The 12,149-nt window shown below is 42.9% G+C and overlaps 1 protein-coding gene across 2 annotated transcripts in view; it reads right to left on the reverse strand.

Moving 5' to 3' along the window:
• Nucleotides 1-11,849, reverse strand: part of MDGA2 (MAM domain containing glycosylphosphatidylinositol anchor 2) — an 832,668-nt gene extending 820,819 nt beyond the window's left edge. For both annotated transcript variants that reach the window (XM_030813906.1, XM_003263751.4), the window contains exon 1: nucleotides 11,414-11,849. In XM_030813906.1, the coding sequence (XP_030669766.1) occupies nucleotides 11,414-11,693 (280 nt within the window). In that variant the 5' untranslated portion in view covers nucleotides 11,694-11,849. The remainder of the gene's footprint in view (nucleotides 1-11,413) is intronic.
• Between the last annotated feature and the right edge of the window lie 300 nt (nucleotides 11,850-12,149).

Below are 12,149 nucleotides of genomic sequence, written 5' to 3' on the forward strand. Positions count from 1 at the left end.
GATGAGAGAGAATCACAATAATGGCCTAGAGTAACCCATGAAAAACAAGGAACAAGTTCAGAACTGAAATAAAAACATTAACTATGCCAATTCTTGATAATAACTTAACTCATTCTGAAATACCAAGTTAGACTGACAGCTGTAAAATTACTTGGCAGTTGTATCTGTCCATATTACACAGTACTGTGTGTCTTTGCTTAAGGTGATTTGTTTAGCAAAGTCAATATTGCTCATTTCACATAATGGGAAAAATCTTCTCAACTAACAATTTTTGTTGTCTTTCACAGTCCGAAGTAAAGATTGCCTTCTACGTGGTTAAAGAGATACTTGACCAATATACTCGACGAATACTGAGTTAATATTCAGACATGGAGAAGAATAATTGAATTAAGCAATTACAGCCATCTAGTTAATTATATGAATAGAGAATATGGAAGAGAACTACCTTCCACCCTCCAAAAATAGAAAGTGTTTGCCAAAGAAAACGATTGCGTTATGTATAAAACGCTTTCTTAGGTATGTGGCTGTTACAGTTTAATGGTGAGTAAAGTCCCATTCAGCCCTTTTCAGTTAATTCTAATTTAAAAATGATTTAAATGATTAGGTGACTGGGTGGGAAACACCAATTTTGTTTACTTCTGGATCAAAACTAGAAGATGTGACAGAGTAATTGTGTGATGACCCCATTTAATGGTTTATCCTCATTTTCTGTTTTTATGTATTAACTACCAATTATAAGTATTCTTATAAATAAATATATCCCCAGGTTATTTTTTTCCAATTGGATGGCTGATTTTTGCAAACTGCTATTTTTCAGTTAGCCTTGAAATGAAGACTATTCGTCTTGAAGACTATTAATATTAAAATTATTTTTACTCCTTGATTCAAAAACAAGATCGATACACGTATTTGAACACACTTATAGATTTATATAAGAATAAATTTACCCATAGCCATAAGGTTTAGGATACACTAATGTTCTCTGGAGCCTTAAATGACGGGGGAGGATGCCAGCTCCTTGCTAACCACCATTAAGGAGAAAAAGGAGAAACTCCTGGCTTATGTGGATTGGGAAAGGGAGACTAGCATAAGCAACAGTATGAAGTACACGTGCATCGAAATACAATATCAAATCGCATTTTCATGCACATATTTATAATACTTAAAGTGTTTAAAAATATTCAATTTCTGTCATTTCCCACTAGACTGACACAACCAGAATATTTTTTCCAGAAAAACAATTACTTGGTCTCTGTTACCTCCTAGCTTCTTATTCTGCTCTAAAAACTAAATGATAGTCCTGTTATGAGGTTCAACTGCTAGAGCAACTAAATGTAGATTTTTAAGAACAGAAGGGAAACTCTCCATGCTCCCTCTCCCTTCTACTCCAGATATAAAAATGCAGCCATAGTTTCTTATTCTTGCTAATATCTACATTTCTTCTGTGCATCAGCCCACTCTTCTAAGAGTTTATTCGATGTGGAAACTGAGGGATAGAGATTAAGATTTTTGCCTGAAGTAACACAGTAAAGCAGCAGCTGAACAAGAAGAAAGCCCACGTTACCCAACAGTTTTCAACTACATCATGCTGTCTTGCACTGTAATAAAAAACAATGATGAAAGCACATACCTCTCTTTTCACAAGGGCAATGCCTTCATCTCTCTGGCTGTACATTCGTAAAGAACGATATGATTTAAGTCATTCTGGACCCAAAGTCTGCTGCTGCTAAACAGCACTTCTTTTTAGCACTCTAAAAAGACTTTAAAAAGCCTTTGAGTTCACCTCCAAAAGGAGTTGCCCCCACAGGAACTTTAGAGATAACTGTCCTATCTTCTGAAGAAATGGTCAGTTAGCTTCGCACATTTAACACACACACCACTTCAGAATCTTGATGGACATATATATCTGAGCAAGTTCCAGAGTATCATACAATAAAATTACATGATGACATAGGTTAAAGGACAGATACATCTTTCTAGTTGGGGTAAACTTTAAAGAAATTGCTGAGGCTTTATTACACACCCATTCCAGGACTACTTTTCTTTCTGGACCACTGTTCCTCCACCTAGAACCCGTGCTATATAGCAATGCCCTTTCTTCCTTCTTTACCTATATTATGCCTACCCACTTTCAAGTCTTAACTGTTCCGTGCTTTTTCAAGTTTTCTCCAACCACAACAGGAAGTGTAATTCCTCCCTCTTGTCTAGGTACACACTTTTGTGTATTTCTCATAGCCTTATTTTATTTGTTTTTCCATTTGTTTCTGTCTCCTGGATTAATGCATAACCTCTTTGATTTTACAGCACTTACTGAGAGGTGACAGCATGCTGGCAGCCCTCACAGCTCTCGCTCACTCTTGGTGCCTCCTCGGCCTCGGCGCCCATTCTGGCCATGCTTGAGGAGCCCTTCGGCCTGCCGCTGCACCGTGGGAGCCGTTCTCTGGGCTGGCCGAGGCTGGAGCCGGCTCCCTTGGCTTGTGGGGAGGTGTGGAGGGAGAGACACGAGCGGGAACCGGGGCTGCGTGGGGCGCTTGCAGGCCAGCTGGAGTTCCGGGTGGGCGTGGGCTTGGCGGACCCCGCGCTCGGAGCGACCAGCCCTGCCGGCCCTGAGCAGTGAGGGGCTTAGCACCTGGGCCAGCAGCTGCGGAGGGTGTGCCACGTCCCCCAGCAGTGCTGGCCCACTGGCGCTGCGCTGATTTTTCGCTGGGCCTTAGCTGCCTCCCCACGGGGCAGGGCTCGGGACCTGCAGACCATCAGGCCTGAGTGTCCCCCTGCCACCCCCATCCCCCCCAACGTCACCCCCACCCCCCCCACCCCACCAGTGGGCTCCTGCGCAGCCTGAGCCAACCGGATGAGCACCGCCCCCTGGCTGAGGAGTGCGGGCACACCACGCGGGACTGGCAGGCAGCTCCACCTGTGGCCCGGGTGTGAGACCCACTGGGTGAAGCCAGCTGGGCTCCTCAGTCTAGTGGGAACTTGGAGAACCTTTATGTCCAGCTAAGGGATTGTAAATACACCAATCAGCACTCTGTATCTAGCTCAAGGTTTGTAAACACACCAATCAGCACCCTGTGTCTAGCTCAGGTTTGGGGATGCACCAATCGGCACTCTGTATCTAGCTCAAGGTTTGTAAATGCACCAATCAGCACTCTGTGTCTAGCTTAAGGTTTGTAAATGCACCAATCTGGTAGAAAATGGAAATAACTAATATAGATTTGAGCTCTGTGTCTAGCTGATCTGGTAGGGACTTAAGAGAACCTTTATGTCTAGCTCAGGGTTTGTGGATGCACGAATCAGCACTCTGTATCTAGCTCAAGGTTTGTAAATACACCAATCGACACTCTGTATCTAGCTAACCTAGTGGGAACGTGGAGAACTTTTGCATCTAGCTCAGGAATTATAAACGCACCAATCAGCACCCTGCCAAAACGGACCAATCAGCTCTCTATAAAACAGACCAATCGGCTCTCTGTAAAATGGACCAATCAGCAGGATGTGGGTGGGGCCAAAGAAGGAAATAAAAGCAGGCAGCCGGAAATAGCAGTGGCAACCCACTCAGGTCCCCTTTCACACTGTGGAAGCTTTCGTCTTTTGCTCTTTGCAATAAATCTTGCTGCTACTCACTCTTTGGGTACACACTGCCTTTATGAGCTGTAACACTCACCACGAAGGTCTGCAGCTTCACTCCTGAAGCCAGCGAGACCACAAACCCACCAGGAGGAACGAACAACTCCAGACGTGCTGCCTTAAGAGCTGTAACACTCATCGCGAAGGTCTGCAGCTTCACTGCTGAGCCAGCAAGACCACGAACCCAGAAGGAAGGAACTCTGAACACATCCGAACATCAGAAGGAACTCCGGACATGCCGCCTTTAAGAACTGTAACACTCACCACGAGGGTCCGCGGCTTCATTCTTGAAGTCAGTGAGACCAAGAACGCACCAATTCCGGACACATTACTACATAGCTACATGCATCATCCACAGCAGTTATACATTAATTAGTTGACTGAATTTATGAGAACTGAAGCTAAATCGCCCTGGAATTTCTGTGGGGAATTCTCACTGGTCACCACTTCGGTAAAGTAGCACATCTTCCTCCAGTATTTTCTAGCCTTCCTAGTAAGGAGTCCAGCAGAGGTGAGGCAAAAAACCAACTCAGTTACACTCAGGAGTAAAAGATGGAATGCTCCAATGATCAATCTGTACCCAACCTTTCCTTGTGTTCCCAAATCCCACAATCCATCAGTAAGAAGAGTAATCTGGTTCAGAGTGACCACAGGCTTTATTAAGAGCCCTTTATCCCGTCATCCTTTCCTTTCAGGACACCAGAAAAAATCTCCCTCAAGATGGTCTTTCTTCAGGCAGACAGCAGACATTTTTCTTTTTCACCCTGATGCACTACAACAAAGTTCTAATGGCTTCAGATAAAAATATCTGAAAGAAACAAATATCTGCTTTTGCTGTTTTGCCATTATTTAAAGGGTAGATACATTTTTCTAATAGCCTTTACTTCCTACTCACCTCCTTCAGATCTCAGCTGCCTTTCGTGCTGTCCCTTAAGACTTAGAGACACCTAGCTGTGAACAAACCCTTCCTCTTTCAGGAAGATGTGTTTCCCCTTCCACAGGATCACTTGATTATTTTTATTTCCACCGTTCACATTACAACAAAACAAGACAAAAAATATACTGCTTGAAGATACTGTAACATGTCATACACATGACCCCAAATTTCAGCCACACAACAGTCCTTAATATAGATTTGAGCAGAAACAGCAAGAAACTGAGGTTCCTGTTCATGCAAAGTTGTAGAGACAGAAAGAGTAAGTTACATCATAATTTCTAATGCCTTTCATCATACCACAATATGTATTTAAATAACTTTGTAGTAAATGTGTAATAGCCAAAAATATGTTTATAATAGTTGAAATCCTCTTTTGTAACTCCTAGGGAATATGTCATTTGGATGTTGAAACAGAAAGCATAGATCTTACTCAATTCAATCAATGAAATCAACAGGAAAAGAAACAGTTTTTAAAATATAAGATTAGAAATGGCATAGTGTCTTGGAAAAGCAAGAAACTGATATAGAAAACCTGAAATGGGATAAGTGCAAGGTGGTATAGTTAGAAAAGAAAATGGAATTGCACTGGTATAAAATGGAAATAACTAAGTACATGCCCCATTATTTTAATAAGAGATTATTTTAATAAGAGATTTTAGTAATTTGTAAAAAACAAATCCATCTAATGAATACGACTGGACCCTGGAGAAAATAGGTTTCACAAATAATGCAGGACCTCCATCTGCCTGACATAATGGTAAAATCACTGTGCCTTGAATTAGTGAGATGATTTAATGATATCTTAAAGTCTCTTCTCACTTCCAGCTTTATGATTTTACAGGGCCAAAAGATTATTAATTGGATTTGAAAATAAAGATAGGATATACTTTTCTATGAATGCGATATTTATTGTTTGCTCTAAGTAATATAGTGTTTACACTCACAGTCACTGAAGCAAAGAAACAAAAGTTATTTTGTGGGACCATTAAGTTAATGTCAATTACAAAGAAGCTAAAAATGTTCACTCTTTCCATACTTTAAATATATGCAATATACTTTGCATATCCTTCCAAAATAGCCAAAAGGGAGCCTAAGGAAGCCCTTCTCTTACTTAACTGAGATGACAGCACATTCCCTTAGTTAATCTGAGCTACCAACAAGCACAAGCTCTGGAGCTCAGTTCCCAGAGTAGGTCGGTGTATCTGGCTGTTTGCTGTTGCCTTTGTAGATTACAAACCTTGAGCCCAACCCTTGCAAGACTCTTCTCGAAGCATGAGGACCAAGTCAGAGAATATGAGTGATGAATCACCTCTATACCTGGAACACAACCCAAAACCATCGTTCCTGACAATGTTTTAATAAAATATAATTGAACTCACAAGGCTTATGCTATAATCCCATCCCCATGAGTCCTACTGCAGTTACATTAAAATAATAAGTTTTTAAAAGTACAGAGCACATCCTTTCAGAAAAGTTTATTTGTACCCTGCTTCTCAACCAGGGTTTGAGGTATTTCACAACTATAAAACAAAAATAAAAATATTGGCAAAATATAAGTATAAAGAAGCATAACCAGAGATGATAAAATTAAGCAAAGAAATCAAGATCATGAAAAATGCCTTCCTAGAATTACTTTTGTGACATCTATTCACCAGAATTATTTCATCTCTAAACTTTTATCTCTGACTGTTAATTGTCTAAACCCTGGCACTCTCACTGACTTATTCATTGTAAAATAAGTTAGGCTCAATCTGCTCAACCTAAAATACTTATTAGTCCACTTAGGGGCTTTCCCAGGGAAATATAGGACATGAGCAAGCAACACTATATAAAATAATCTGCCAATTTTGCATGTGAAATCTCAGTAATATGACCAACGAGGACAATTTTTGAACGGGCAAAAATTATCCCAAGAAACAATGAGCAGCCCAGCCACTTTTCCTTCGTAATCGTAGCCAAGGTGGTGACAATATAAGAATGTGCATGAGTGTGTAGGGACAATGGAGTGAGAAGAGGAAAAAGAGGTTGGAGCTGATGGTATATAATAGAGCTTCACATTGATTTTTTAACAGCATTTATTAAAATAATTTCTTCCTCTTGTCCTACAGACTAACACCCTAAATATGGTTTAGTCAAAGGCAGTATCTCATCACACGCCCTCTCCAAACCCAATCTGAACAAAAATCATCATCGATGTACCTTGGGACAGCTCTGCTATGAGAATGGCAACATCGTGAGACTGAATGGTAATGGCCAACCGACCATCCATGTCATTCTTATCCCTTCCTATCCATCCAGATTCAACCCACTAAAGTAGCATCTGAAATATCTTCCAGAGCCTTCTTGTATCACTTATGCCCTTGTTCTTAATTTCACCAAGGCCATTTCTGTCCAGCTACTGCCTGGGGTGTCATTCTTAAATTGTATGAGATTTACTGATATTACCTGAATTGAGTTAATATAGCTTGCTAATTTGTCATACTCACGTGTTTCTTAAGCTAACTCTATTTATTATTTCTAATGCATTCTGAAAGCTATTTTTGGACAGTGAATTAACCATTTCAGGACACCAAATCATCGTTTGATTTGGTTCCCAACAAAACAATTCAGACTTGGAGTTGTATTTTGTTTTTTGTTTGTAGTGGGGATTTGTCTGTGCTGATGCATTCATAATGTTTAATAACTTCCTTGGAAATTAAAGGCATGGTGACCAGAAGTAAAATTAAAGAATATGTCAATAGAGTACTTTTTCTTTTTTTAGCAAGCCAACTGATAAGTTTACAGGAGATACAATTCTTGATATGATGTCATTATCAATAGGACCTCTAGAAAACACAGTTAACCCAAATGACTTACTACCATAGAATGACTTACAAAGAAAACTTTCAAAACTAAGAAAATGCGTTGGATCACTTAGCTCTAGGTATTTCAATAAGCACACCGATAGCTAGGTTTTACATTCCAATTCTTGAGGCTACGTTGATTAGTTAACCTAAATCTAATGAAATGTGAGTGCAACAAAATCAATAACGTGATAAATAGATACCAGTTCATTTAGTGACTTTTTGTTATCCAGTGGTGTTTAATTAAGCTAAAAGGAAAATTCAAACAAAACTTTAACATTCCAAGAGTATTTGGGAGAATTATTTTAATATAAATAACTTTAAAATCCAATAAGCAAAAATCTATAGCTTAAGGAAGTAAAATTTTTTAAATGCACATATATATATTGCCAAATATATATGTCAAATGGGTAGTATCCATTAAAATTGCCTTGGTTAGTCCATATGATTTTTTTGTGCTATTCTATTATGAAGAGGTTTTCTTGCAATTTTTCCTTCAGAAATATTTTCAAGTAATTCATATTACTGTAATGTTACATCTGATATTGAAAATGTAATAAATTAAAGTACAAATCCCACTTACAAAAAAAATTATAGGACAGAATTATTGGTGGAATGTAGGCAGTTAAGAGATAATCTCCCTCATCCAACTGTGACACCATATATAAATCTTAGCTATTGTGCAGTTAGTTTGCTAAGCAATATTCCCAGATAAATGACAGTAAGTTCCTAGGTCTATAGCAGAAACTTTTATACTTAAGTATTGCACGTGGTTGTCAAACAGATTGGGCATAACAGGAAGAAGATTAAAATACTTGAGACAATACAATCCATGCGTTACAACAAATATTCTCAATTCACTAAAAAATAGAATCTGAATTTCATGCTCAGAGTTTTTCAGTGAGGAAGTAGAGGAGGAAAGGGATACCCTAGCTATTCCTGGGAAGAAAGTTTATAATGACATAGTTCTCAATCATGTAAACAATTTTAGGCTACAATGAAGTGATTTTGCCTGAGTAACCTAGAAAACCATTTGTGTTTCCTCTTCAACCACGATACTAGAAAACACTATTGAGAAATATTACTTTGTGTGTAGTATGAATGGCTTTACATGTAGCAAATATAGGCAAATAAAGGAATACAGATTTTTATGCTAGCGAAGTTCCTATCTAGGCTTTTGAAGTTTCTGTTTATAATAACCCTGCCTTTTAAATTAATCATTCTCAAAGTTATTCATATAAAATGTTCAAAACACATTTTTTAACTTTACACTAAATCTTATGTCTATCTCCTTTACAATTGATTCCTTTTTTTGATAAATTTAAAAAGTGTTCTCTTCCTTATAAATGCTTCCACAAATAAAAATGAAACTACTTAGGTTAAGAAAGTTGATGACTTACAAAATGAAAGCAATGAAACTGTAAGCCTATGTTAGTGCTTCTCAACTTCAGTGTCCACTGTAATCATCACTTGAGGTGATGAACATAAATCACTGGGCCCTACGCTCTGAGTTTCTAATTTAGAAAGTCTTAGAGGGGCCCGAAAATGTGCACTTCAAACAAGTCCCAGGGCGATGCTAATGCTGAAGATTAGGGGCCTAATCTTCTTTGAGAACCTAACATCTGTGACAGGTAAAACATATCTGAAAAGTAACATATAATTTGTAACCCACCTCATAGCTGTGACATTTACAATGGCCAGGAATACTGATTAATATTTTTCACACAAAAGCAATTCTGTTCCTAGCTACATAACTAATAACCACATCAATATAAAAACAAAACTAAATGAAAAAGACCCCCGCCTTCATCACAGTCATCAGCTCAGTAGCAGAACTGCCTCCTTGTTTATTGTTAACAGACATAAACACAGGATTATTTTAATGCAATTGTTTCCTATTTGTCTTCACTACTAGATCTTACCCTTTTCCACTACCCAATCTGAGACTTGCCAGGACAAATAATCTGAATAACAAAAAGTGACAGGAAAATGGAACCATGCCCTTCTGATCCAGATAGTTCCAGCAATGTACCACTGTCTCCACATGCCCCCAACCTTTCTCACTTCTCATCACCCCGTCACACACACATACACTCACACACGTATACACACAAATTTAAAAAGCAAACCAGAACAAAAAATTCCTTTTAGCTAAGATGATCTGAATCAATGAGAGAGGAATACAGAGTTGGGCATGGGATGAGAAGAATTCAGACTCTCCCATCCTAAGGAACAGCCCCTTGGGAAGGCTTCATCTCAGGCATTCCTACATCCCTAGAATCCCCATTTTTCTCAGCTGTTCAGAGGGCACCAGGGTCCAGGATAGTCACAAGAGCACTAAGTTAATTCCTACTCTTTTCAGGCCCCACCTCCTGTTGTCAGTCAAACCTTGAGGTCCGCCAGGAGACTCAGCATCTCTCTCATACACACGTCCCTCCCCCACCATTACCACAACCATCACCACCACCAGGCAAGTTGTCTTTCATTTGGGAAGGAGGGATTGGGAGAGGGTACATTCTGATCCCTAGAGTCGGGAGAAAGTGAAGGTTTCTTGGGAGCCAAGAAGGGAGCTAGAAACACAGGAAAGGGGAAGAGCAGATGGAGTGCAGTGGGTACCAGAGCTCACCTCAGCACTGTTCAGCCCTGGACAGAACACAGTGGACAGAGTAAAGACTGGGTCTGTGGCAGTCATCCCCAAACACCCACCCACTGGACAATCCGTTCCCAGAGAGTTTGAGGACTCAGGATTCACCGGCACCTGTGTCCACTCTGCAGTCAGTTCCAGGGTCTGCAGGGAAAGCTCTGACACTTCCACAAATAATTCATTCCTTTTTGCCCCGGGTCAGCCATTCACTTAGTCCTGCAGCACCAGAGTCCAAACCCCTAAGTGAAACCAAGCGCGAGTGGGCTGGATTTTCAGCACACATTCTGTGGACACTGACTCAGGGGCGAGGGGTGGGACTGGCTGTGGGCGGGTCTTGGCTTGATGTCCCCTCAAGGGGTGCACCTCTAACCTCCCACCAGACCTCAAAAACGCAGAAGTTTTTTTTTGGACACCACCTGCTTGTCCCAAGAGAAGACTTACATTTTAGTCCACTATTAACTATGACCTGGGTGTGTGTGTGTGTGTGTGTGTGTGTGTGTGTGTGTGTGTGTGTTTCCATCCTGAAAGCTAAGGGTGCCAACTGCTGACGGGCAAAAAAAAACCTGAATTTGCTTTTGAGGACTTCAAAACCTCCTAATTAACAAGCTTGCCCTTCTCTAGTTCCTAAACCTAAATCTGGGTTTTCCAGAGGGGAGATGAGATTGTGTTCCCGCTGCAGCGAGCTAGTGTCCTGCCCTGGAACCCAGACGCGCGGACTTAGCAGTCCGTTCATTCATGCACTTGCTCATCCATTCACACAAACACGTCCCTTAATTGTGTCTGGCACCGAGAATCTTGCCTGCTATTTTCCCCTCCCCAAGTCAGTGCTCATGGCAACCGCTGGTGCAGAGCGCAACTCAACTGTCACCCCACTTCCTGAGCCGGAAAATCAAGGCATGTAGGCATTCACAGAAAAAGGAAAAGGTGGAGAGGAGGAGGCGGCGGGGGGCGGAGAGGGGTGGGGAGACTCACGGGGTCACACTGGAAGCTTCCCTGGCGGGTGCGGGGAAACCGCGGCACCGACACCGTGGCATGCAAGGAGCCAAACCATTATTAAATCAAAGACTGCTGGAGCTCGGATTCCCCGCGGGGATAAACCAAGCGCAAAGCCACTCGTTCGCAAGAGTGCGTTGCTGCCGGCTAGACCCAACTCCGAGCCAGAGCCCAGGCGCCGGGGGAGCGGCTGGCAGCCCAATCCGCAGCGCGCTCGCTGCCTCCTTATCGCTCCCAATAACGTGATGAAGTGCAAATCAAATGCCACGCCGGGAGGGGCCCCGGAACGGCGCGAGTCGTGCATGTTCGCTCCCCAGCCTGTCTCGCCTAAGAATCACAAGGTCACGATAGCATCGCGATTCCACTCACCGTACACTCCTTGGCCAGAGATCCCCTCCAGGAGGACTGTCAGCAGCCACACGAGACCGTACAGTAAATCCATCTTCACGTGAACATGAACATATCCAGCCCAGGGGGGACGCGGCGGGACCTTCCGGAGGCCGGCGGCCAGCCAGGCGCGCTCCACTCGCGGCCGGGCCGAGCCGAGGTGCCCGGGAACCGCTCGCCGAAGGAAGAAGCGCCGTCCGTCTGTCCTTCCCCGGCGGCGGCCGCGAGCGGAGCGCAGGAGCCCCGCACTCCACACGCTCATGCACACACACACACACTCACACACACACACACACACAACACGATACCGTGACACACACTCACACGCACGCCGCACTCACACCGGGTGCCTGGGAAGATCGCAGACGCCGGGAAGGAGCAGGGGGCGGTGATGGGAAGCGGAGCCGCGAGGCGAAGTGTTCTCCGGGGAAGCGGGCTCGAGTCTCCGCAGAGGCGGCGGCGGCGGCGGCGGGCGCGGGCAGGGGGCCGGGGGGCCGCGCGGTGGGAGCCCGGCTTGGACAGCCGCGGAGCAGGAAGCGGCCTCTGGCCCAGGACGCCGAGCAGGGCTCTCTTGCCCGGATTCGCCTTTACAAAGTAACTCGCGAAGGTCCCCGGAGGGGCGTCAAGCGGCGACAGCGGCCCGCCCGCCCGCAGTCCGAAGCCCCCAGCCCTGCCGTCTTGCCTTCCCCCATTCCATCAGTTGCCATTGCAACGCCAA

Source organism: Nomascus leucogenys, chromosome 1a, assembly GCF_006542625.1.
Source record: "Nomascus leucogenys isolate Asia chromosome 1a, Asia_NLE_v1, whole genome shotgun sequence".
Lineage (NCBI taxonomy): Eukaryota > Metazoa > Chordata > Mammalia > Primates > Hylobatidae > Nomascus > Nomascus leucogenys.